This window comes from Chrysochloris asiatica, unplaced genomic scaffold, assembly GCF_000296735.1.
Source record: "Chrysochloris asiatica unplaced genomic scaffold, ChrAsi1.0 scaffold00187, whole genome shotgun sequence".
NCBI lineage: Eukaryota > Metazoa > Chordata > Mammalia > Afrosoricida > Chrysochloridae > Chrysochloris > Chrysochloris asiatica.
This window is the reverse complement of record NW_006408705.1, coordinates 3,181,816-3,209,578: the sequence shown is the minus strand read 5'-3', so window position 1 is coordinate 3,209,578 and position 27,763 is coordinate 3,181,816. Positions and strand designations below refer to the sequence as shown.

The 27,763-nt window shown below is 41.2% G+C and overlaps 1 protein-coding gene across 1 annotated transcript in view; it reads right to left on the bottom strand.

The window, feature by feature from the left end:
- Positions 1-27,136, bottom strand: part of SETD7 (SET domain containing (lysine methyltransferase) 7) — a 56,322-nt gene extending 29,186 nt beyond the window's left edge. Inside the window, exons 1-2 of the mRNA XM_006872223.1 lie at positions 26,845-27,136; positions 12,046-12,175 (exon numbers count right to left, since the gene is read on the bottom strand). Coding sequence (XP_006872285.1) covers positions 12,046-12,175; positions 26,845-26,884 — 170 coding nt within the window. The 5' untranslated portion in view covers positions 26,885-27,136. The remainder of the gene's footprint in view (positions 1-12,045; positions 12,176-26,844) is intronic.
- Positions 27,137-27,763: the final 627 nt, after the last annotated feature.

The window sequence follows — 27,763 nt, the reverse complement described above, 5'->3', positions numbered from 1 at the left end:
CAACATATACATATAAAATCCAAAGCTTACTGCCATCAAGACAATTCTTAACAACGCTGTGTAGGGTTTCTAAGACTGTAAACCTTTTTGGGAGAAGATAGCCTAATCTTTTTCCCAAGGAGCAGCTGGTATGTTTGAACTATTGACATTGCAGTTAACAGCCCAATGCCTAATTCACAGCACCAGAAAAAGGCATATGTACCCCCAAATCTACCCCATCCTCTGTAGCCTACATTCCCTACTACTCATGGGAACTGAGTATTACAGGACACTTTATGTCCTTTTTGATGTTGTCCTATTTTTCAAATTAGATAGTAAAACCTTATAGGAATGAATGAGATATTATGCATCTGTGTATCCCTCCCTTACAATATACACATAGCATGTCTTCAGTTGGTATTTCCTAAACAAAATAGCATGGTGGCTGCATGCAAAAGCACTGGACTGAGAACCACAAGGTTCTTGGTTCAAGCCTGCCAGCTGCTCCATGGAAGAAAGATGAGGCTTTCTGCTCCTGTGAAGATTTAAAACCTTGGAAACCTTATATACAGGGTCACTATGAATGAAAACTGACTCCACTTAACAACAACAACAAACAAAGAATGGAAATAGAATTTGTGATGATTTTGTTTTGAGAAGATATGATAGAGAATGAATGCAACAATAATATTCAAGTTTGGCTGTAGGATAAACAGTTGACCACAAAGTTGGTTTGAACCACAAGGCCGGCACTTCAAATTCACCAGCCACTCCTCAGAAACTCTATACAGGGTCACTGTGGGTCAGAACTGACTCGATGGCACTTAACAACAGCAACACAGTTTGCAAAAGGAGCCCTGGTAGCATAGTGGATTATGAGATAAGCTGCTAACTGCAAGGTCAGCAGTTCAAATCTACCAGTTGCTCTGAGGGAGAAAGATAAGACTTTCTACTCCCATAAAGATTTACAACCTCAGAAATCCTATACAGGGTCACTGTGAAGCGGAACTGAGTTAATGGCACACAACTGCCACCACCCAAGTTTGCAAGGTGGGGAAGCTTTTAAATCTGCTTCTTTTCTTCATGTGTAAACTGGAGGTAATTATACGGTTACTATAAAAAATTCAATGGGTTAGCATGTATCAAGTGCTTAGACTATGGTCTGGCATAAAGTGGTTGCTTAAATAAATGATAGCTATTATTAAGCATGTACATTCATGTATATGATGGTAAGCTTAAACATAGGTTCAGGAAATCAGTTATGAAACACTGAATTAGGTAGCCAAAGAAACTTAAAATAACCACCTCCAATTCTATTGCTTAAAAAAAGCAAGCAACATCTGTGTCAATTACATTTCTTTCTCTGCACACACGTGTGGAGTGGCTCTGTAGGATAAGCACTTGACCACAAAGTTGGTTTGAACCACAAGATCAGTAGTTCAAACTCACCACCTGCTCCTTGGAAACCCTATGCAGGGTGGTTATAAGTCAGAACTGACTCAACAGCATTCAACAACAACAACATATACTCTATAGGACTTCTGGTGGGGCATTCCATCCAGTTTATTCTGGCTCACAGTGATATTATAGTATAGAGTAGAACTGCCCCATAGGGTTTCCAAGGCTTAAATCTTTACAGAAGCAGGCTGCCATATCTTTGTCCTGAAGAGAGACTGGTGGGATCGAACCTCCAAACTTTATGTGTCCAAGTGCTTATCCATTGTGCCACTAGGGTACCTCCTCTACACATACACAGACTGTATCTGTTTTATCCCAGCTCTTGTACTTAGACTTCAATTTCTAGTAATAAGTTAGAAAATCTGTCTTACAAATAAATGGAGAGTTTTCACAAGTCTTTACCTAGACTTGTATGTCTGTATCCTATTCAAATGCTACTATATTTTCACTTAAAAATTCCCTCTACTGTCTGAAGACCCAAAATTGTTCCTAAGAGACTTAACAGTTTTGACTTTTTTCTTCATTGTTTGGAAAGCTAGAAAGTTTTGTGGTCTCTACCCTGATGCAGCTCTGGACAGCAAGGTCGGTTTGAACCACAAGGCTAAGAGTTCAAACTCACCAGCCACTCCTCTGAAACCCTATACAGGTTTGCTATGAGCTGGAACCAACTCGACGGCACTTAACAACAACCCTGATGAGGCCTAAACTGTTCCTCAAAAACCAAGAGGAAAATTAAGAAATAAATCATAATTTATCTTATATTTCCATATTTGATCAAATTAAATTGTGATTCAGAATTAAAACATAGTTTTAGGAATTATTCTATATGACTATATATATTATCTCTTAAAATATTACAAACTTAAGTACAAATGAACAACCAGAAGACACAAACCATCTGGTAGAATTATTTTAAGCCAGAAACTTTAACTCCTCCAAGGTGTGAGAAATGAATTGAATTGAGCACTATAGTGCTTTCAGGTAATGTAGGGGGGTAAGTAAAAAAAGTTTTGCTACAAAAAAATCATAGCAGCCTTTATTAAACAAAAGTATGAAAAGGTGTAGCTATTGTTTCTTGACATCTCCTCCACCTGGTCTTATATTTCTAATGTGTGTTTTCATCTCTTTAACCCTTCGCTGAAGATTTCTATGCTCTTCGATTGATGGCAGTTTTGGCATCCTTGGGGAACTCAAATCTTGTTCATTTGAGTTTTGGAAACTTAAGTCTCAAGGGCAAGATCAAGGATAGAGTGTAGATAGGTAAGGTTTCCCAATAGAATTCTTACAGGGCAGCCCTTGCTACTCTTGAAGAATGAACAGGTACACTGTTATGGAAAGAAATTCCTCAGCACAACTTTCCTGGCCCTTTTCTCACCAATGCAGTTTTTTTTACTTTTTTTTATAAAAAGCCCCTGTGATGGTCCTGAATCCTATGAGAAAATCTATTAAGATTACCCTTTTGGAGTCCCCAAAACAGTCACCATAACCTTCTGAGCTGACGTCTCTGTCTTGAATTTAACCAGTTTCAATAGGATTTTTTTTTTTTTTTAAGGCACTGGACTACAAGGTCAGTTTGAACCACAGGGTTGGTGGTTCAAGCTCACCAGTCACTCTTCGGAAACCCTATGCAGGGCTGCTAGGGGTCGAAACTAACTCAATGGCACTTAACAACAACAACAACGAGACTCAGACAAATGAATTACTGAGAGAAGTTGTGTGCACCCATTCACTGATTGTAAAAACCAACTCAAGGGCAGCTAACAACAGAAATAGATATTTGCTATGTCTACCTCAAATTTGGAGTCCTGATGTGGTGTTATGGGCTAATGCGTCAGACTGCAAAGTCGTCTGAACTGCAAAATCAGTGGTTCAAGCTCACCAGCTGCTCCTTGGAAACTCTATACAGGGTCGCTATGGGTCAGAATCGACTTGACAGCACTTCAAACCTCAAATTTATTTAATTGAGATGCTTACATTCTCTGTCAATAATGGTTTTACCTCTGTGACATGGTGAAAAAAGTTTAAAAATAGACCACTTTTACTTTTTATATTTTTCTATTTCTTGGTGTTTTTATTCCACAAAGATTTTATTACATTTACAACTAAAAAAAAATATTTTAATGTCCTGCTTACAAGTAGGTACCTTTTTTTCCCTTTCTTTTTTAATTAGCAGGGCCATTTCTCCTGTTGCTCTGGATGTTTAAAATTCCTATTCAGATTTGTCATAGTCTATGTCAAAGAGTCTGGTAGTGCAGTAGTTAAAGTGCTTGGCTGCTTACAAAAACATTGGTGATTTAAACCCAGCTGCTCCATGGGAGAAAGATGTGGCATTTATGTGCTTCCATAAAGGTTTGTAGACTTGGAGACTCTATGGGGCTGTCCTACTTTTATAGAGTTGTTATGAGTCAGAAATGATGAAAGTGGCTTTGGCTTGGTTTTGTATGACAAGGGTAAAAAATAAATTCTAGAATTTTTTGGATATGAAGTCATCATTGTTTGGAATCTTCTCCTAAACCACACACATAGGGTCAGATTATTAATTTAAGATTAGCATGTTTCAGACCAGTCTTGTGTCATGACACATTACAGATTTCCCTTCTGTCTTTTCAAACACAGATTCCCACAACTGCAAACAAACCCGTTGTGGGAGGGGCAGAAAGCAGTACTACAGGTTTAACAACTTCTTAAGTTCGAAACTACCAGCCGCTCCGCAGGAGAAAGATGAGGCTTTCTACTCCCGTAAAGATTTACACCCTCGGAAACCCTGTACAGGGTCGCTATGGGTCGGACCCAACTCAACGGCACTTAACAACAACAACAACAAGTGCTACTAGAAACTTTCTGTTTCCTCACCTACTATTTCATACTTTTACTTTCTGACTTGGGGGAATTATTCTAAAATAAAGACTACTGACTGGTGGTAAATGGATAGGGTTCCTGCTTTATTTTGCCCAACAAATCAGACCCTAAAACCTGGGGGTAATGGTCTAGTGGAGGGAAAAAATGAGTAGACAATTATATATAAAGGTCAACAGAAAGAACCGACATCTCCATAGACAAGCCCCACATCTCTTTAGCAAGACTTACTGGATCCCATGGTCTTTGTTCAGTCAAAAGACCATCTCACTAATTTTTACAGCAAATTCTTTCAGCAGAAATCTTATATGAGGATCAGTATGGTGGTGGTGGTTATGTGTCGTGGAGTTGGTTCTGACTCATAGTGACCCTGTACAGGATTTCCGAGGAACAACACAACAACAAATATCTTTACGGGAGCAGAAAGCCTCATCTTTCTCCCGCGGAACAGCTGGTAGTTTCGAACTGCTGACCTTGAGGTTAGCAGCCCAATTCGTAACTCCTATGCTAGGATTTAGGAAAGAAGATGATAAGATCCTTTTGAGAGATGGCTACCACATTACTTTATTTTTAGTAAAGCAATGATACTGACCTTTGCTCCCTCAAAGTATTTTCCCAGTTGCCTTTGAGACGATACAGACTCAAGGAGACCCCATGTGTATCAGAGCAAACTATGCTCCACAAGGGTTTTCAGTAGCTGCTTTTTTAAAAAACTTCTTATTGTTAATTGAATGAAGGTTTACAGAGATCATCAGTTTTACATTCAATGAATCACATACTTTGTTTCATCTTAATGATTGCAATTCCCTCCATGGAACAATTATCCCATTTCTTTCCTGGGGTTCCTACTTTCATTCCACCCTCCTTCCCATCCCTTCTCAACTTTGTCTTAGGTAAATGTTGTCCTTTGGATCTTGAATTGTTGACCATTCCATGGTAAGTATACCTTACTAGTGTTGTCCACTCTACATTCCTATTTATTGCTTGGCTGAAAATTGGGCCACGAGGGTGAGTTCCATTTCAGACGTGAAGGGTGGTGGAGGGCCATAGTCTGGGGTTCCTCCAGTCTCTTTATGACCAGTAAACATGGTCTTTAAAAAAAAAAAATTCGAGTTTTTTTCCACATTTGCTCCCACTCTGCCCAGGACCTCCTAATGTGATCCCTTTCAGAGTAGTTGGTAGTAGTAGCAAGGCACCATCTAGTTCTTCTGGTCTCAAAGCCATGGTGATTAATGTTCACTTACTCCACTGGTCCACTGAACTAGATGATTTCAAGCATCTTCAAATTTTCATCACTCTTCTTTCTTCTCACATGGAGAGACCAATAGTTGCACCTTAGATGGCTGCTCATGAGCTTTTAAGATCCCAGTCACTACTTTCCAAAGTGGGATGTAGAACATTGTCTTTGTGGACTATGTTGTGCCAATTGACCATGATGTCCCCTGAGACTATGGTCCTGAGCCCCCACACCCAGCAATTCATTGCCTTAAGATGTTTGATAATATCTAAGAGGTTTTTGCTAATCTCACGGCCAGCAGTCCAAAACTACCAGCTGTTCCATGGGAGAAAGATGGGGCTTTCTGTTCCCATAAAGATTTACAGCCTCGGAAACCCTATACAGGGTCACTATGAGTTGGAACTGACTCCACGGCACGTAACTACCACCACCACCATGCTCTCACATTTACCTTTGTAGCAAAGGTAAATATTCAAATGCAAATATTCTCTTTCAATCCCTTATATATCAGTGGCTGATTTGGGGAAAGTAGATGTCCAGGACTTTCTTTCAAGGTACCTTTGGGTGGACCGGAGCCCCCAACTTTTCAGATAGCAGCTGAGAGTGTTAACTGTTTACAACACCCAGGGACTCCTTCAAGGTATTGTTGTTGTTGTTGTTGAGTGCCACCGAGTCGGTTCCAACCCGTAGCGACTTGTATAGGATTTCCAAGAAGTGGCTGGTGAGCTTGAACTGCTGACCTTGCAGTTCAAACTGACTTTGCAGTCTAGCACATTAACCCACAGTGCCACACCAGGACTCCTCCAAGGTATTAGCCACTACCTATCTGAAGAAGATTAAAAAAGATAACATTTTGAGGTCCTTGCTAATACTTTGATTCTACCATTTGACCATATCTCTACAGATGTTTTAGTGGTGGGCATAAAAATTAGTGAATTGGTACCTTAAAAAGGAAAAAAAAAAGTCAAGAAACTTATTTTTATCCCATGGACAGTTATTGACCTAAAGCTTCCATCTGGTCACATGTTCTGCTTTTTCTAGTTACGGCACACAAGCCAGTGACCGAGGGTGTAAATCTTTACGGGAGTAGAAAGCCTCATCTTTCTCCCGTGGAACGGCTGGTAGTTTCGAACCACTGACCTTAAGGTTCGCAGCCCAATTCGTAACCACTACGCTACCAGAGCTCCTTATGGCTAGGTCTAGGCAATGCCTAGGACTTCATTTAGTGTTAGGGTTGGTATTATGGTAAAGACTAGGGTTAATGTTAAGGGTAGGGATTGGGCTAGGGCTAGGATTAAAAGCTTGGTTTACTTTTAGAGTTACAGTTAGGTTTATTTTTTTAATTTAATTTTTCTTGATATCTACTTGATTTCTCCTTCATTTGGAAGTTCTGTATGTTGTTGTTGTTAAGTGCCATCAAGTTGGTTCCGACCCATAGAGACCCTGTATAGGTTTTCCAAGGAGTGACTGGTGAGCTTGAACCACCAACCTCATGGTTCAAATGGCTTTGCAGTCTGGCGCATTAACCCACAGCGCTACACCAGGACACAGAGCTACATTATTCCCTTTTTTTTAACTTCATGGTTTGTTGTTGTTACAAACTGGTATCTCTGGTTTCTTATCTTTATTCTTCTAGGTTTGTTTTACTTTGAATACTTCTAAATTTGGGCTGAGTTCTGGGTGATATTGTCAAGTATGTTAGTCTCAAGTTGTCTGCTGTTGGTTCTGTGTCCAAAAACTCCCTTAAATATATTTTTTAAGGTTTGTCTGGTTTTTGCAAATCCTTTTACTTTCTGTTTATCTGTAAATGTCCTACTTTTGCCGTCACATTTGATGGACAATTTTGGTGGGTGTATGTTTTCTTGGTGGGCAATTTTCTTCTTGCAGAGTTTATATATGTCATCCCATTGTTTCTGCTTTCATGGTTTCTGCAAGAAATCAAGAGCTTAGTTTTATTAGTTCTCCTTTGAGGTAACTTTTCATTTTTCCTGAGCTGCTCTCAGGATGTTTTCCTTGTTCTGGTTTTAAAAAGTTTGATTATAATATGTTTTGGTGATTTTCTTTTGGGATCGGTCCTGCTTAGAGTTCGTTTAATTTCTTGAATTGCTATCTTCTCATTTTTCATGTTAGGAAAGTTTTCTTCCAGAAACTCTTGGACAATTTTCTATATGGTTTTATTTGTCTCTTCCTATTCTGGAGTCCTGGTGTGGTGCTGTAGGATAAGGTCAGTTTGAACTGCAAAGTTAGCGGTTCAAACTTACCAATGGCTCTTCAGAAATCCTACACGGGCTACTATGCATCGGAGCCAAATCAATGGCACTTATGGCATTCCAATCACATTTAAGTTATTCTTTTAGATAGTGTCCCACATGAATTCTAAGCTCTCTTTGGATTTTTAAATGATTTTTTCTGATTGTTCCTCTTGAAGATGAGTATTGAGAGAATTATCTTCAACTTCACTGATTCAGCCTTCCATTAATTCTACTTTGTCCTTTCAATGTATTATCTATTTCTGAAGTCTCAGTATTAATTTTCTGACTTTCTAATTGCTATTTTTGTATGGTTTCCAATTTTTCATTTATTTTTATATTATTTTCCTGAATTATTCCTTGCTTTCATTGATCTTTCTGTTCACTGAAGGTACCTGAATAACATTCTTTTAAATTACTTATGAAGTAATTCTGATTCCATTTCTGGTATTATATTTTCTGACTCTATAGTTTAGTCATTTGCTTGAGGCACTCTGTCTTGTTTCTTCGTGTAAGTTGAAATTGTCTGTTTTCTCCGAAACATTGTGGTGTCTTTGTATTTAACAGATGATTGTATGTTGGTGTGTTCTCAGGCACTCACCACCTTTTTCCTGGTGGATGTGATAGACACAGTAATGAAGTCTGAACTTCTAATTCATTCTTGGCACACAGGTTTGTAAGCTTGCTCTCACTCATTAATCATCTGTCTGTATATCAGGTCTGTGAAGCAAGCCAGTGACTGACACTATGCTAAACCAAACCTCCTAGACTATTTCCTTAAAAAGTCACTCCACTTTGATTACCATCCGTCAAACTATCAGATTTAAAGCTTTGCTTTTGAACTTCACCATCATGTTTTAATAAACAGTATCACGTTAGATAAGGTTTCTACCTACATGTTTGTCAACATCCTATTCAGTTTATGAAAATATAGTTAGAAGACCAATGGTCAATGGGAAATATGGACTTGTTCAAGACAGAGAAGAAAATGGAATCTGTTCAGACTCGGTTTCCATAAAGAAAAATCTGAGGAGTGTCTTCCAAATCACTTAGATGCTCTTTAACACCTGGCAAGAAGAAGGTAAAAGGCACCGACTCATCCTGATTACCAGTGGAATGGCCCTGAGAAGGCTCTGTAACCAGCTGGAAGTACTGTTGCCAATGACTACCAGAAAAATGTTCTCTTCTTTCTTGCCACATTTTCCAGCCCAGAACTTTTAAATTGGGGAGCCCATTACTCTGGTGTACCAGACACAGCTTACAGGTCACTGGTGCAGGAAGGTATCAATTCCCTTCTGGACAGTTGGACAAGGTAATGGGGCTGTCAGAGTCATGGGAGCTATTTACTCTGGCCCAGGGGACAAACGATATCAATTTTCAAGTGTGCTGTGTATGACATGAAAAAAATTGGGAAATACTTTTCTAATGTTCCTAAAGGATGATGTAGGCTAAAAATAGAAGGCATCTACAAGTTGACTTATAGACATATTTTTGGCTGCCTGCCTTTGGATAAATTCTGAATCTTTTGTACAAGCAACATTGAAACTTATTCTTTGAAAAGATCCGTTTGTTTATATAACTATCTTCAAGGATTTTAGCTTTTTTTTTTTTTTCCTTGAAGAAAAGTCTTGACTCACAAGGAAAAGACCAACATTTTGGAAAATCAGAGTAAGACAAAGCCAGCTCAGCTCCCACAATAAGGTTTGTGTTTAGCACAAAGTGCTGGGTTAGGAGTTGAGCAAACATGATTTTGATCTTGCTCTGCTGTTCCACAGCTGGTCATATAACCCATTTAGAAAGCATGTGTCCGTATGGATGGGGATGAGGTAGATTCTTCTGGATGAATTCTACACATGCTCTTCCAGCTCCCACATTCTGCAAGATCTTATTTTTGTAGTATCAAATTAAGGAAAAGTGCTAAAAAGCAATGAAGATAAATTAGATGTAGAGTCTTCAAGGAAATCTCTGTCCTATAGAGGAAATAAGATATTTACATAAATACATATTTGTTGAATGAATAAAGAATTATGTTGTTGCTAAGTGCCAATGGGTCACTATGAGTTGGTACCGACTCGATGGCACCTAACAACAACAACAACAAGAGCCATGGAGTCAGTTCTGACTCAGAGCGACCCTGTGTAGGGTTTCTGAGGAGGGACTAGTGAGTTTGAACTGCCAACCTTGCAGTTTTGTCCAGACTTGCGATCCAGTGCTGATCCTACAGTGTCACACCAGGGCTCCAAATAATTATGGTACGACGTAAAAGTGACACTTTCCAGAAAAGTGCTCTACATAAAACTGCTGTGGAAACAAGCAGGAAAAGATATCCTCTGGATAGGTTATAGAGATTATTAAGCTCTGATACCAAATTTTCAACGAGGTTTCTATGGGACTCAGATACACATCAGATACTCACAACAGAGCAAAAGAAAGTCCTGACAGTTTAAAAATTAATTTGTAAGCATATCTGCTAAAAAAGTTGGGTGAGGTGTTGGGAGGAAATAGGAAAGAGAAGGTTGGAGTTAAAATAAAATTGTTCATTTGTAAGTGGCCATCCAAGGCATAATTGGTCTCTATTTACCTGCAGCAACCAACTGAGGAAGGAGAGTCAGAATAGGAGGAGGATATGGAACGGGTGGCTAACTGTCTTCATGAACAACTGCCACCTTTGCCATGAGACCAGAACTGGATGGTGCCTAGCTACGGTTACTGAACATTTTCATCAAAGATTCAATAAAAGAATCAGGATCAAAAGGGGGAAAATGTAGAACAGAATTTCAAATTATTCTGGACTCTGGTCTTTCCAGAGGCTGGATGAACTCCTGAAATTTTTACCATGAGGTAATCTTTAAACCTTAAACCAAAAACCCCCTGAAGTCTTGTTGTTGTTGTTGCCATCAAGTTGGATCCAACTCATAGCGACCCTGTATACGGTTTCCGAGGAGTGACCTGAATCACCTACTTTGTGGTTCAAACTGACTTTTCAGTCTAGTGCTTATCCTACCTCGCCCACACCACGACTCCTTAAAACCAAACACTAGTTTAACTTAACTAGTAATGAATGTCCACTTGAGCAATAAGCTCTTTGAAGACCTATCTGTATGAGACCAATTTGATAATAGCAACTTGAAAGTCTAGAAAGAAATTTAGGAAGAGTAACAAGTCAGAAAAGGAGGGTAAAGCGGTTGCATAACTTGAAGAATGTAATCAAAGGCACTGAATTGTACATGCCAAAACTGTTGAATTAATGTATCCTTTTGCTATGTATATTCTCATCATCAACAAACAAATTATTTGAAAAAAAATTAATAAAATGAAATTTTAATATGGATGGGTTTTTACTGCTTTCTCTCTTCTTCCCCTTACATTCGATAATTGAAAGCCTGAGGAACTGCTAACATCTTTATAAACATCCCACCCCACCTATGGAAGACCCTGAAATCACCCTTCAGCTGTCCAGTAAGACATTTCTTTTTTCAAAGAAATTCTAGGGTTTAGATAGTTCCTGAATAGAATCTTGTGTAAGCAGCTTGCCTTTTCCATGAATTCTTAATTCCTCTAAATGTTTGAAAAATTCACATGGTCACTCTTTTCTTCCGAAGTTGATGTGATTTCAAAATCACTATTGGAAAGCTGGGCCTGTTCAATCTCATCTCTTTTCAAAGGAGAAAAGTTCTTCAGTCATTAACACCTGTAACTTGTTGTTACCTGCCTATGAGTCAGCCCTGGACTCATGGTGACCCCAGGCACAAATGCTGCCTGGTTCTGTGCCATCCCTAAGACAGACTGTAGATCGGACTGCTGTGCTCCAGCAAGTTTCCCATGACTGATCTTCAGAAGTAGATTCCCCAGGCCTTTCTTCCTAGTCTATTTTAGTCTGGTTGTTGTGCGCCGTCAAATCACTTTCAACTCGTAACAACCCTGTCCAGGGTTTCCAAGAGAGATTCGTGGGTTTGAACTGTCAACCTTGTGGTTACCAGTCCAGTGCTTATCTTACAGCACCATATTTTAGTCTGGTAACTCCGCTGACATACAGATGGATGGTCGGGAATTGAATTTGGGTCTTCTACAGGGAAGGTGAGAATTTTATGGCAGAACCACCGATGATCTCCAGCCGCCCCAACCCCCTCAAAAGAGCCCTTCTGTGAAAGAAATTTTAACTCAAGGCAGAAAGTGGAAAACACTAGTTCTGACATGAGTGTTAAGGTATCACACATAAAGACTAGTTATCCCACGGCAAATAATTGAAAAAGTATTGAGTACTACCTGCCATCAAAGAAAAAGAACTTCCCCCGTCCATTCTTTTCTCCATGAACAAAGTTTCCCTCAAATCTGTCTGTAGAGGAGTAGGTGACGGTGCAGAACCCATGAGGCAATCCATCATCATCCAGGTGCCCTGTGAGAAAGGAAACCACAGAAAATAATGAACAGACAAACAAATAAAAAACAGGGAATAGAAGCAAATACTGTTGAATGATGATGCATGGAGGAGACTGTAATCATTGCAATGAAATGATGAGTGTAAAACCAATGTTCTCCCTTGTACACTATCACTCAATTCACAATAAAAATTTTTTTAAATGCAGATTTATTTGGGGTGCATAATCTGAAATGTATCTAAGCCCCTGCTATGTGTTTGTCAGTTTATGAAGTGGACATAGAAATCCAGTTTAAGCTGCTGATACAGGTGAGGTGAGAATCCCCTGCCTTCACTGCCTTCTGATGCTAGGGAAGGGACCCTTTGACAGCTAAGGATGGTTAGCCACGCAGCATCTGACAGCTCTTCTCTCATCTCCAGGTCGACAGGAGTCTACAGAATGTGGTCAAACTCAGCACATTTCTTCATTGCTGCCTTTCCCCCTCTTCCACTCACAAGGAGAACAATATGGTTGCCAGCAAGCTTACATGCCTACTTGTGTGTTCCCTTTGATTTTCAGTTTTGGAGAGGGGTTTGTCCTGAAGGGCCTTGATTGCTTGCCTTGATGGCTTCCCAGCAAACAACTTGCTTGTCCTTGTAGTAGCCAATGAGACTGAAGTCTACATTTTACTGGAGAATGAGAGCTTTTATCAATATAATGTCTGTAGTGCATGCCACAATTTACATGTACAATTTTCCTTTTACTTTCCTACACTGTACTTCTCATGTGAAATTGATGCTCTTTGAAGCTCATGCCTAAAACTCTCATGCTTAACTAAGATGTTATTGTTGTTAAGTGCCTTCGAGTCGATTCCAACCCATAGCAACCCTGTATATCGTTTTCAAGAAGTGCTGGTGAGCTTGAACCACCAACCTTGAGGTTCAAACGACTTTGCAGTCTGACGCATTAGCCCACAGTGCCACACACTGGTTTATCATTTACTACAGATCTATCATCTCCAAGGAGCCCTGATAGCATAGTGAATTATGAGCTGGGCTGCCAACCACAAGGCCAGCAGTTTGAATCTATCAGCTGTTCTGCAGGAGAAAGATGAGGCTTTCTGCTCCCGTAAAGATTTGCAGCCTCGGAAACCCTATACAGGGTCCCTATGAGTCTGAACCAACTTGGTGGCACACAACCACCATGAATAGTGTCTCCACTGATGCCTTGTGTGTGGCCCTTGGACAAGCAGCAGCAGCATCTCATGGGATGGTCAGAATGGACATTCTCAGGGCCTACGCACTGAATCAGAGACACGCTGGGGAGGAGTACAGCTTTCTGTTTTTGGAGTCCAGGCGTGGTGCTGACACTGTGGGATAATGCATTGGACCGCAAGGTCGATTTGAATTGCAGGGTCAGCGGTTCAAAGTCACCAGTCACTCCTCAGAAACCCTATACAGGGTCTCTATGAGTCATAACGGGCTTGACGTCACTTAACAACAATATGTAAAATTAAACTATATATTTTATTTCTAGAACTATAGAATTCATTGCAAAGACAATATGTTGTTAAGTGCTGTCTAGTCAGTTCTGACTCATAGCGACCATGTATAGGGTTTCCGAGGAGCAGCTGGTGAATTTGAACCACTGACCTTACAGTTCAAACGGACCTTATAGTCCAGTACATTAACCCACATTGTCAGACATATTATATACATTATTAAACTAAACTTACTGTTTTACTTTACAAAATCTTGTAGTTTTGAATGTTTAGTAAAAACTTATTATATATCCTCTACAGGGTCAGCAGTTGGAAACTACCAGCTGTTTCACGGGAGAAAGATGAGGCTTTCTGCTCGCATAAGGATTTACAGCCTGGGAAACCCTGTACAGGGTCGCTATGAGTCGGAACCAACTCCACGGCAAATAAAAATAACTATTTTATTCAGAGATTTTGTGTTTTAAATGTAGCTAGAAGTTTCTACAATGCATCCACTGCTGTAGAGTCGATTCCACCTCGTAGTGACCCTACAGAACAGAGAAGAAATTCTCCTTGGGGTTTCCAAGACTCTAAATCTTTATGGAAGACAACTAGCTCATCTTTCTTCCTGGGAGAGGCTGGTGAGTTTGAACGGCTGACTGTTCAGTTAGCAGTCAAATGTTTAACCCATGGTACCACCAGAGCTCCTTGAAGTATCTATATGGCCATTTAAATAATGATTCTATATAACAGTTATTACACTGATCTGTAAATTGATGGTTTCTTCCTGGGTCACACACTGGTATAGTCTTCTGTCTCAGCTTAAAGTCAATGCTTAGGTTTTTTGGGTGGTGGGGAGGAGTAAGGAGTAAGGGTTAGGATTAGGACTATGGCTAGGTCTAGGCTAGATATGGGACTTTTTTTTTTTTTTTAACAGTTTTAGGTTATGGTCAGAACTAGAGTTAGTGTTATGGGTAAGGGTTGGGCTAGAGCTAAGAATAAGGCTTGGTCTAGTTTTTTGGGTTACAGTTAAGTTTTATTTATTTTTCTTAACATCTACTTGTTTTCCTCTTCTTTGGAAGTTCTGTGGAAGTACATTATTCCATCTTTTTACTTTATGATCTTTTTTGTTGCAGTGGTATCTCCGATTCTCTATTTTCAGTCTTGCAGTTCTGTCTTTTAAGGAGCTCTGGTAGCGTAGTGGTTACAAATTGGGCTGTTAACCTCAGGGTCAGCAGTTCGAAACTACCAGCTGTTCGCAGGAAAAAGAGGAGGCGTTCTGCTCCCGTAAAGATTTACAGCCTTGGAAACCCTGTCCAGGGTCACTATGAGTCGGAACCGATTGCAAGGCAACCATAACAACAACCATAACAACAGTTCTGTTTTTTGGACTTCTGGTGTGCACTGTGGATCAGTACTGGACTTGGAACCACAAGGTTGGCAGTTCAACACACCAGTTGCTCCTCGGAAACCCTATACAGAGTCACTATGTGTAGGAACCGAATCAATGGCACTTAACAACAACAACAACAGTTCTGCTTTACTTTTATATCTGAGTTAAATCTAGGTGATACTTTAATACTTTTTTTGAAAGGTTGCTCCGGTGGTCTGGTTTTTACATATTTATTAAATTTCTGTTTATCTGAAAATGATCAAATTTCACTGTCATATTTGATGAACAATTTTGCTGGATACATGGGTCTCCATACAATAAGCACTGGACTCCAAACCACCAGGTTAGAGGTTCAAGTCCACCAGCCACTCCAAAGGAGAAAGATAAGTCTTTTTGCTCCTAAAAAGATTTAAAGCCTTGGAAACCCTATACAGGGTTGGCATGAGTCAGAACTGACTCTACAGCACATAACGCCACCAACAATATTATTCTTGTTGGCATTTTTTTTCAGAGTTTTATATATGTTATTCCATTATCTTCTTGCCTGCATGGTTTCTGCTGAGAAATCAAAGCTTCATCTTATTAGTTTTCACTTATAGGTAAAATTTCATTTTTCCTAAGCTGCCCTCAAATTTTCCTTGTGTTTAGTTTTGAAGTTTGATTAAAATATGTCTTGATGCTTTCTTTCTGGAATCTATCATGTTTGGAGTTTGTTCAACTTCTTGAGTGGCTATCTTCTAGTCTTCCATGTTAGGGAAGTTTTCTTGCAACAACTTTCAGACAATATTCTGAGGTTTTTGGTGTTTTGTTGTTGTTGTTTTTTGGTCTCTTCCTCTTCTGGAATTACACTTAAGTTTTGTAACACTTAAGTTATATCTCTCAAGCTTTCTTCAGATTATTTTGTTCTGTTTTCTGATTGTTCCTCTAGCAGATGAATTTTGAGGAATTTTTCGTCAAGCTCAGTAATTCAGCCTTCTATTGATTCAATTATATTTCTCTGTCCTTTCAGTGAATTATTTATTTCCTGAAGTAGCAGTGTTACTCTTTTGACTTTCTAATTGCTGTTTTTTGTATGATTCCCATTTTTCATTTATTTTGTCAGTTTGCTTCTTGAACTCTTTTGTTGTTTTCCTTGATTTCATCTGCACTTTGCTTGGTCATGCTCTCAATCTGCTGAAGTTGCCTAAATAACATTCTTTTAAATTCCTCATCAAGTAGTTCTGATGCCATTTCTGGTCTTACATTTTTCAGACTCTGTATTTTGGTCACTTGTTTGGGGCACTCTTGTCTTGTTTTTTTGTGTAGTGGAAATTGTTTTCTCAAGACATTTTGGTGTCGTACTTATATGTAACTGATGAATGCATATTAGTATGTTCTTAGGCACGTACAGCCTGTCTCCTAGTAGATGTGGTAGAGACTGGAAGTGTAAAAGCAGTTCTCTGTTCACTGTGTATCATAATAATACTGGACACAGGGTGCTGTGCCCAGTAACTGACCTCAGGCAGAACAGAGGCTGTGCAGGATGGGGTGCCATTGGCCAGAAGAGTATGGGAACAAAAGAGAACTGCAGCTCCCTGCAGGATGCTGTATCAATAATGTTGTTGCTGAGTGATATCGAGTCGATTCCAACCCATAGCGACCCTGTATAGAGTTTCCAAGGAGTGGCTGCTGTGCTTGAACCGCCAACTTTGTGGTTTAAATGACTTTGCAGTCCAGTGCATTAGCCCACAGTGCCACACCAGAACTCCTGTATTAATGGCTACTGGCAAAAGCTCAAGATGGCAGCGTTACTGTACGGCAGCCCACAATCCATTTGTTTTTCTTCTCTATCATTGCTTCTGTTCAGCTTCTTCTTCTAGTCGGCACTCAATCCACCTCCATCCTATCCTCTGATGTTCAGGGTTCCAGCATCACCCTCTGTATCTCTTTCACTTGGTTTCCCAGGTCTTTGTTGCAGAGAGTAGGCTCAGTTTGGTTACTCCGCCATCTTGTTCCAAAACTGTCAGTGCTTAGGGTTTTAATTGTTGTTGCTGTTATGTGCCATTGAGTCAGTTGTGACCCTTAACAACCCTGTATAGACTTTCCAAGGAGCGGCTGGTGAACTTGAAGCACTGACCTTTCAGTCAAACCGACTCTGCAGTCCAGCACATTAACCCACAACACCACACTAGGACTTTAATTACAAGTTTTAAATTGTTGTTGTTGTTAGGTGCCATCAAGTCAGTACCGACTCATAGCGACCTTATGCACAGCAAAAGGAAACACTGCCTGATCCTGGGCCAACCTCACTGCTGTTGTTACACTTGAGTCCATTGATGCCACCACTTGGACAATCCATCTCGTTGGGGGGGGGGGTCTTCCTCTTTTTCTCTGACCCTCCACCTTCACGAAACACAGAAATCATTGTATTTGTGTCTCACAATTATTCTGGTTTATTGATTTGGTGATGATAGGTGAAAATGAAGGCAGTAGTTAATCTACTGGCCTTTTCCTGGGCTAACCTGGGTCATGGGTGAGAAAAGGATAAAAATCTTAAACATTGTGTGCAATGCAGGAGCATACTAAACCCTTAAACATGGATTCCAGATGGCTCAGAGACATGAGACTATAAAGAAAACGCACACACCACACCACCACAGCAAAGCCTTTAATTCCCTAAAATGTTTTCTTCTAAGGTTAAAAAATATACCTTTGGAGGAAATGGTAAGCAAGTACTATTCTAAATTATTTTCTAAAAAGGTTTTTTATTATATTACTGAGAATATAAAAATAAAACACCAATGAACAAAGATTTAAAATTTTATGACTTCATTTGAATGTACAGAATGAATTACTAAAACATATTATAATAAAACATGCTAACAGTTATTTAAGTTACTATGTTTTATTATATGTGTATCATAATACCATGATTTATTATCACAGAGGCACTGTATGATAAGCACTGAGCTGATAATCACAAGGGCAGCAGTTGAAACTTACCAGCCACCGCATGGAAGAAAGATGAAGCTTTCTGCTCCTATAAAGACTTACAGCCTCAGAAACTCTATACAGTGTCAGACCTGACTCAACGGCAGTGACTTCAGATTGAGTTGAGGTCATACTTACTTTGCTGTCTTGCTTTCTTTATATGTATATACATATAAAAGAGAAAGAGAAATTTATTATCAAGGAAATGGTTTACAATTGTAGTCCCAGGTGCCCAGTGGAATTGTATGGTATCAATTGTATGAGTTGTTGTTGTTAGGTGCCATCAAGTTGGCACCGACTCATAGGGACCTTATGCACAGCAGAACGAAACAATGTCCGATCCTGGGCCAACCTCACTACTATTGCCACACTTAAGTCCATCAACGCTGCCACCTGACCAATCCATCTCTTTGGGGGTCTTCCTCTTTTTCTCTGACACTCCATCTTACCAAACATGCATAATTCAATGACATTGGACAATTATTTTCTAAATAGCTACTGATGCTATATCTCCCATTGAAATAAAAACAAAATCTACTTTTCCCCTATCCTTAAAACGCCCCCAAAATCACTGTGTATAGCTAAAAACTTTTTTTTTTTAATGAATTGCTATTGCATCAACTATTAACACTCGCGTAAGCAGCAGTCAAGAGATCAGACAACGTATTGCATTGGGCAAATCTGCTGCACAGGAACTTTTTAAAGTATTGAAGAACATAGATGTCAGCTTGAGGACTAAGGTGCGCCTGACCCAAGCCATGGTATTTTCAATAACCTCATACGGATGCGAAAGCTGGACAGTGAATAAGGAAGATCGTAGAAGAATTGATGCCTTTGAGTTGTGGTGTTGGAGGAGAATACTGTAAGTGCCATGGACTGCCAAAAGAACCAATAGATCTGTTTTGGAAGAAGTGCAGCCAGAGTGCTCCTTGGAGGCCAGGATGGCTAAGCTTCGTCTCTCCTACTTTGGACATATTGTCCGGAGGGGACAATCGCTGGAGAAGGATGTCATGCTGGGTAGGGTGGAGGGTCAGAGAAAAAGAGGAAGACCCCCAACGAGATGGATCAGCCAGGTGCCATCACTGATGGCGTCAAATGTGGCGGTGGTAGTGAGGTTGGCCCAAGATCGGACGTTGTTTCGTTCTGCTGTGCATGGGGTGGCAATGAGTCGGTTCAGACAAGATGGCACCTGACAACAACAACATTGGGATCAAATGAAACATAGCTATTAGCATTCTTATGAATTTAGCTGCCTACTTTTGATTTAAGTACAAATATCAGAATTATCATTTTAGCCTGGCATTCAAGTTGTTTGTTGAAAACCCTTTCTTCACAGAAAATAGTTCACATACTTAAGATTTTAAAAGCTTAGTGTTGGATAAAGTCTGTTATTCCACTTTAACATCAAGAGAAATATTATAATGAACTAAGGGGAGAGAATCCAATCCACATTTATTTTCATCTTTCCTAAGTCACAATACCCACCAATGTTGAGCCAATTCTCACTCACAGTGATCCTACAGGAGAGATTAGAGCTGCCCCAGAATGTTTCTAAGGCTGTAGTCACTGGACTGTAAGGGTCGGAATGGACTTGATGACTTGATGGCACTTAATAACAACAACAACAACAGTTTTTACAGGAGCAGTCTGCTACCTTACTCCAGAGGAGTGGCTGGTGGATTTGAACTGCCAAGATTTAAATGAGCAGCTGAGCGCTTAACCTCTGTGCCACCTAGGCATCAGTCACAATAATCCTGTGTTATTTCTGAATAAAACACTGAAGGTTCACTCTCAGCAATGGAAGTTTGATAAATCAGCAAAAACTTAAAAGTGTCATGTTGTTAAATGCTGTAGTCAGTTCCGACTCAGAGCAACTCTGTACAGGGTTTCTGAGGCTGCAAATCTTATACCTTCAGAGTGGGTGATGGGTTCAAACTACTGATGTCTTGGTGATGGGTTCAAACTACTGACTTCTTGGTTCAACACTATGAACCAAAAGCACTTAAGGGCCAGAACTGATCCCAACTGAGATGAGAGCCAAATATCAGTCCATGAAGAACACTGCTTCGATGCCTCTTTCAATCTGTCCGTGAAGAAGTCCCATCATCCTCTTACTCTCTCGGGAGAGAGGAACAAGAAGAGCTACTGAATCATGCCTGCTTCTCTGGTGACACAGCATGTAGGAGACGCCTGAATGTATGGCCTCCCCCTGCCATAATAAAAGTTTAGGGTTGCTTATCGTGAGAGAACTCTGCCATTCCCCTCTACCAGACCTCCAGTCCACAGGTTGTTGTCTAGTCAACTCCAGTGCATGGAAATTCCATGGTATCAATGTAGAACTGTGATTTACAGCATTGTTTAATGGCCAGGATGTTTTCCCCAAGGCACTTCTAAGTGAATTTGAACTTCTCACCTTAAGTTCAGCAGATGAGTGTGTTAATCATTTGTACTACCCAGGCACTCCCTATCAGCAAGTCCCCTTTATTGGCTTGCTTGTTTTCTTCTTTTCATCCTTTAAAAAGGAAGATGAAGTCATCAGTTACCAGGAGTTGGAAAAGACAGATTGCGATCATTCAAGATTTCCACCCTGAATATTTAATAGCCTGGAGTATTTTTCCCAGCAGTAGAACCTGATATCTAAAACAACAACAAAGAGACTTCCCAAAGAATGAAAGGTAGAGAAGGAAAGACTGGGTTGCTATATGTCCTTTCAATATTAGTGCGACAAGTGCTTCTGATATGCAAATACCATTTGGAAACTAAGCTCATGCAACATCTGTCTTGTCAATTTCATGGAGAGGACTACACACTGAAGTAGAGAGAAAAGTGTGTGTGCCTACTATATGTGGGTTTGTGCTTCTTAGTTATCCAGTTTAAACCTCACAACAATCCCCCAAATCCCCATTGTACAAATGAGAACACCAATGCAGCAAGACTCCAAGATTTGTCACTTTAACAACTCTGAACATGCTACTAAATGTTGAAAGCCCCTTTCCCAAATCCTTCCATTTCCCTTTTCTCTAAATAAGGGGAAACTGGCAGAAAGTCCTTTATGCTGATGTTGGAACAACAACAATGAAAGAAGCCCTTTGTCTTTGAGCTGATTCCAACTCGTCACCACTCCATGCGTCAACACTCCATGCGTTACAGAGTACAACTGCTTGCTCCATAGAGTTTTCTTGGCTTTCATTTTTATGGATGCAAATTGCCAGTTCTCTCTTCCGCAGTGCTGCTGAGTGGGTTCAAATAGCTAACCTTTAGGTGAGTTGTTGTGGTGGTGTGAAGTGCCGTTGAGTCAGTTCCAACCCATAGTGACCATGTGTAGGGTTTCCAAGGAGCAGCCAATGAGCTTGAACCACCGACCTTGGAGTTCAAATGGCTTTGCAGTCTGGCGCATTAACCCACAGCGCCACACCAGGACTCCTTAGGTGAGTAGTCAACCATAATCTGTTAGCACCACCAAGGGACTGAAAATGGAAGCAGGTACCTCTAAAAAGGTAAGTAACCCCAGATCCTTAGTAGAGAAGTAGAAGTCTGTGTGCTGTTGGTAAGTGCTGTCGAGTTGGATCCAACACATAGTGACCCTGTATAGAGTTTCTGAGGAGCAGCTGGTGGATTTGAACTACTGACCTTGTGGTTTACAGTCCAGTATGGATTCTTATAGCACCACCAAGACTGTCAACAGCAGATCCCAGCTGTAAATTCTGACTCCTTCCAAGTGTTACCTAACACATAGGGAAACACTAGTCCTCCATCTCAGATTGAGGTCAACATGTAAAAATCCATCAGGTCAGCCCACTAAACAGAGGGTGCGCAGTAGGCCCAAACAACAGAGAAAATTAACTTGAGTGACTGTTCTGTGTTAATACTTTCTCAGGGAATGCACCATCTATATAACCACAGATGGATTTAAAATACTTATAGAAGTTATCGAAAGAAAAAGCAAAACAACTGCACAAGTGCTACAGGTCTACTTTTGCATTATCTATTGAACAAATAAGAATTAAATTTCTCTTCATATGTTACCTCTGAGTTTTTTCTTTAACCTGGTAACAAAACAAGCAGCTCTGTATCCCACGTGGTGATGGTACCTCTCAGCAAAGGATATTCCCTCCAGATCAGACATCTCGATCTTTTGGAAAAAAGCCCTGCCTCAGGCTTACTCACAAGAAATCTGAGAGTGATGTGTGCTTGTGTGTCCCACAGAACATGAAACCCTTACATGCAGTGTTGTTTTTGCAGAACACTGCTATATATTATATATATAATAAAAGGCAAGTTTATTCTCTTTAATGCAAAGAACATGCCCTTATGATAATGTATTTATATTGGCTGTTAAGCACATTTGATTTTTAAGATTCATTCTTTGTGAGAACTCAATTATTAATTAATTGTTACGACCACATTTTTAAATATGTGGCCTACACAGAAAGCGTTAGCAGTACATTTAGTATACATCTTCTTTGTACAAGAAGTACATATCTTTAGTATATATCTTCTCTGGTACAAGAGCATTTGCAATCTTATTAGACATGGGCAGGGTTGTCTCTAATAATAATGATAATTAATAATAAAAATATTCTTAGTAAGTTAAAGGAGTGAGACTGTGAAACACTGAGATGGTTATTTTCATTCCTGTACCTTAGTTGTGGGGATTTTTCTTTCCTTTTTGAGCATTCTTCCTCAGTGTCTCCTACGTGTTTACAGGTCTTTCTGGTTTTTTCCTACCATGGCTCTGATTTGGGCAATCATAACTGTCCATCATGGATCCTGGGTGGCACAATAATAAGGCATTTGACTGTTAACCAGAAGAACAGGGATTTGAACCACCAGCTGCTCCACCAGCAAAAGATGTGGCAGTCTGCTGCCATAAAGATTTGCATTATTAGAAACCCTATGGGGCATTTCTATTCTGTTCTATAAGGCCGCTATGAGTAGAATTGACTCAAAGACAATTTTTTTTTTTTTTTTAATTTTCGTCATGCCCATCAGAACTATTGCAAAGTGCCTTTTAGGTATGCACAAAGCTCTGATGATGTCATTCGCAGTTCTAGAGCCCCCTCAGCTTCCCAGGTTTCCAGCAGAGTCCATGAGACAGCCTGTGAGCTGTCTCCTCTCCCTGTCTCACCCTCTATTTTGCCTCTTCCAAGCCTTATACTTCAGCAGAACTGAATAATTATTCTCTAAGTATGCCTGTGTAATTCCATTTCTCTATGAGGTTCTCCCCTTCAATTCTATACCACTTCTGAGAAATCTCTCTCCATTTCCCCAAGCTGGAAGTCATTTTTTGCTTTCTCTCAATTTTCTTTGTATCTATGGGCAAATAAAGAAATAAATACAGTAGTAATAAATATTTCTGTTCCCAAAGGCCTTGAGGAAAAACATTGGAAAATCAAGCACCACTCTCCACTGAACCAATGAACCGCTGAGTTTTTAAAAAGACTCACAGCAGGTGCTCACGAGGTGTTTCTCAGGGCTTCTGAGGAGCAGGGCTGGCTGCCTTCCCAAAGGAGCACAGTGACAGAAGTACACAGAATGCTCCCTACTGGCTCACCCTCCTCAACCCATCTTCCCCTTAGGGATTCATCCACTCTGTGTTTAGAACTTCATCTGAGCTACAATTCCACCCATACAGAAAACTGAAATCTTTATGGTGTCACCAAAGACTTTTCAATCAATTTCTTCCCCAGAGTAGATTTCTAATGAAGAAGAAAAAAATGTCTTTCCCAAATACATTTTTTTTTTTCTAAAAGTCACCCTGGGTCTTAACTATTTTCGCTATTTTAAGGAATGCTTTTATAATAATCCAAAGGAAAAATGCCAAGAAAGCACAAAATAAATGAACAGGTTACAAGTGAACAATAATCAGTGGTGGTGGTATGCAGTGAAGTTGGTTCCTGTGTAGGGTTTCCAAAGCTGTAAATCATTACAGGAGCAGAAAGCCTCATCTTTCTCCCGTGGAACGGCTGGTGGTTTAGAAACGCTGACCTCGAGGTTAGCAGCCCAATTTGTAACCACTATGCTACCAGAGGGAGAGAATTTTTATAATAAAGGTAGTATCTAGACATACCTTTCTCCCTGAATTCAGACTCAACCTTTAAAGAGTTATATTGATAATGCTATGGACATAATATTCAACAGCTGCTTCCAAACTCAGTTTATACATAACTATTTTATATACTTAACTGACCCATTATTATTATTATTATTTTAAATATTGGGAGACAGATATATGATAGAGTGGGGTTCTGGAGGCTCCAAACTTAGCTAATTGCCCCACTTAGCTAAGTGCCCTTGGATTTGTTCTTAACTTCTCTTGCCTCAGCTCCCTCCTCTGTAAAGACTGGTTGGAAAATATGTGTGAAATGCTTAGCATAGAGCCTGCACATAATCAAAACAATACAATTATGGCAATAATAATAGCTAGAACAATAAAACGATTGAGAACTGAGATTGTGCTTATGGGGAGAGAAATAGGTTAGATGGTACTTAAAAAACAAAATATCAGACTAGCTTCTCTTTGGGAAAGTTTACGCCATTTCTCCATGCATGTGTTAGATGTTGAGAAGTCAAGAGCATGACACACAGCACGAAGAACTGCTGGCAAAAAGCTCATCAGTGCTGTTTACTGCATATGTACAGTAGGCAATGTTTGAATTTGAGCCTGAGATTCTTCTAAGGATTTTCAAAGATTCTGTTTTACTCTGTTTACAGTTAGATGCAACTGAGTCACCACATGTTCTGAATTGGCCCAGGCATTCAAGGCTTAAGCCAGCTGTCCCAGAAAACTGATGAATAGTTCCCCCTCTCATCTAAAGAGAGTTCTGATTTAGACAATAATGCATATGGGTGTGGTGCTCTAGAATAAACACTGGAGAGCTAATCAAAAGGTCAGCAGTTCAAACCTCCCTATGTTGTGTTAAGTGCCTTCGAGTTCTGACTCACAGTGACCCTGTATAGGTGAGCTTGACCTGCTTTCGGTTCAAACTGACTTTGTGGGTTGCTATTAGTCAGAACCAACAAGACAGCACTTAACAACAACAACACCTTCTAAAACTAATAAGAACCTTCTTTGTTTCTAACTCATTGAACAATCTCAAAAACAATAGGAATACACTTCTGAAGTTGCTTGTTTACACCCTACAAAAGAGTCTAAGGACCAAGGGATACCAGTCTTCACCAAGGAAAATGGTTTAACCTGGGAACCCCTGTTGAAGACCGAGGGTTTATTTTAAAATTTTGCAAGTAAAAGTAAGCTTTGGCTAGTGAGAGCAAGTCCTGGCAATCTGAGAAGAGCATTTTACATCCATCTTTTATAATGTGGACAAACATTAAGTCAATAACTTTTAAATTCTAAAAAAGCTTCCTATGAACCAACTGAATGTCTATGTGCCCCAATTTCCCCCGTATTAGCTTTGCTTAATAGAGAAACAGCTATATGAGTTCACAACAGTGTGCAAAATTTCTTAACTTAAAAAAAAAAAAAAAAGTATTCTTCGAGCTAACTTTGAAGTTGGATGAAGAAATAAGAAATTTTACTAGTTACATTAGGATAGATACCTTTTAGAGAACTCAGAAATATCATTCTACTTAATGTCATCTTAAAACCTCGGGTGCACTTTACAAGGAGTCAATTTTGTTTTATAAAAATGGATTTCTTGTCTCAAGAAAATAACTATGTACCCGAATGCCTGTGTACAGTGTCACCACTTTCTTGACTGTTCATGAGAATTTTATACAAATTAGAAAGCAGATTCAACCAACGTCTAAAGATTATGAGATGACTGGTTTAAAATATTCTGGAATAATACGACACAACATTGCAAAACATCACGACGTACTGGCTCACGAGGGTGAAACCGAATGAATAAATAACGCTAAAGAGTATTTCCAATATTCACTGTTACAAAATCATAACATTGCAGGATACAAACAACGAGATTGTATAACGTCCCCACCTCGTTTTTTTAGAATTAGCAAGAGGTGGAGAAACTCAGCAAAACAAAGTGGCGAGAAAAGTCGGGGGAGGGGCGCTAGAAGAGAAGGGGCGGAGAAACACGACACCAAAGCGGTGATATCACCCACAGCCAACTGCAAGAATTCAGAAAGTTAAGTGTCACCCAGCAATTCCAGTCCGGGCTTGCGGCGCGTCTGCACTGCGTGGCGGCGGCGGCACCCGGCCTAGCAAGCAGGAAGGGGGAGGGGGCGGTGTGACAGAGTTCATTCGAGGGCAGCCTCCCGAACTGTTTCGTGTTCGAGCCCAGAGTCCGGACTGTAGTCCATGGCCCTGCAATAATTTCATCTTCTTGGGGGAACGGCCGCTCGGGCTATGGCTGCCACGTGCCTGCCCGACACAGTGTGCTGCGCCAGGGGAACGACCCAGACACGGTCTCGGTCGCCGCGGGCGCAGCTGCGAGAGAAAAGAAGGGCTGGCGGAAGAGCTTGGGGCTTGGGTATTGCCAAAACAGGGTAGGGGGATTGCTCCCGGCGATCGCTCCCAGGCTCTGCCTTCCTGCGTACCGCTCCAGCATCCCCGAAAGGAAGGAGGCCGGAGGAGTGCCCCGCAGGTTTCGAAACTCTGAGGGCGGATGCAGGCTGCGGCCGGGCGGGATGGATCAGCTTTATCCTTCCAGGGGCACCGGTCCAGCGAAGCCCGGTTCCCGGCCTGTGCCCCCGCCGCGCAGTGCGCGCCCCCGGTGGCGTGGCCGTGGCTGCCTGGCCCCCACCGGACCGGGCAGCCGGACCCTCACGTTGAGGACATTGGCGGCCTCGGGGCCCGGTGTCGCGCTGGCCGCAGCCCGCCACTCCTGAGGTGCTCCGAGCCCTCCGTACCTCCTTCCCCCGCCCGGGAAAAAGGCTTGTACCTTCCACCGCCTCCTCCACGATTTCGTCGTCGCTATCCATGGCGGCTGGGGACCCTGCCCAGCTCTGGGCCGCGCGGTTGCCTCCCGTCCCTTCTGGTGCTCCCGGCAGCTGAACGAGTGCTGGGGCTCAGCCCTGCGAGTTTGGAGGAGGAGGAGGAAGAGGAGGAGCAGTCGGGGCGGGCTCGCACTGCCTCCCCCTACAGCCCTTTTAATTCTTTGGCCCTCAGCTGCTGCGGCAGCAGCCGTCCTTCGCCCACTTGCCCCTCGCCTCCGAGGCTCCTGGGTGCCGTTGCGATCGGCACAGCGGCTGCAACTTTCTCCTGTAATACCCTCTCTTTGTTATCGAGCAGCTGATCCGCTGACATCACCCAGAGCCGCTGCGCTCCCTCCCTCGCTGATTGACAGTTCCCTGTCCCTTCCCAGAAGTAAGGTTCCTAAAAATGAAAGGCGCTCGGGATCCTCGCTTACTCTGCTTCCCAACCAGCAAGCCCTCGGGCCCATCAGCGTTTATCTTTGGCTTAAGCGCGTCTTGGCGACCTCGGACCGTGCCATGCGGTCCTGGACTTCTCGTGGATACTTCAGGTCACGGGATACCCGCCTATGGGGAACTGCGAACTCCTGACCTCCCTCTGTGCCAGGGACCACTTGAAAGTCCTTAGTGTAGTGTCCGTCGGCCACCTTTAGGATCCCCCCTCCCCCCCAAAAAGCGTAGAAGAAGCAAAGGAAGCGTTCCTGAAGGTCTGGCGACTCGACTTCCTCTCGCCCTCGCCCCCACTTCACCCCGTTTCTCTCCCCTAACTGCTGGAGTGCTGCACGTACGGAAGCGCAGATGTCCCCGCGAACTTGCATCATATCTGTTAGCTGGTTTTCCGTATTAGAGGGGGTGACATTTGGAACCGATTCCACTGCACTGTGGGTT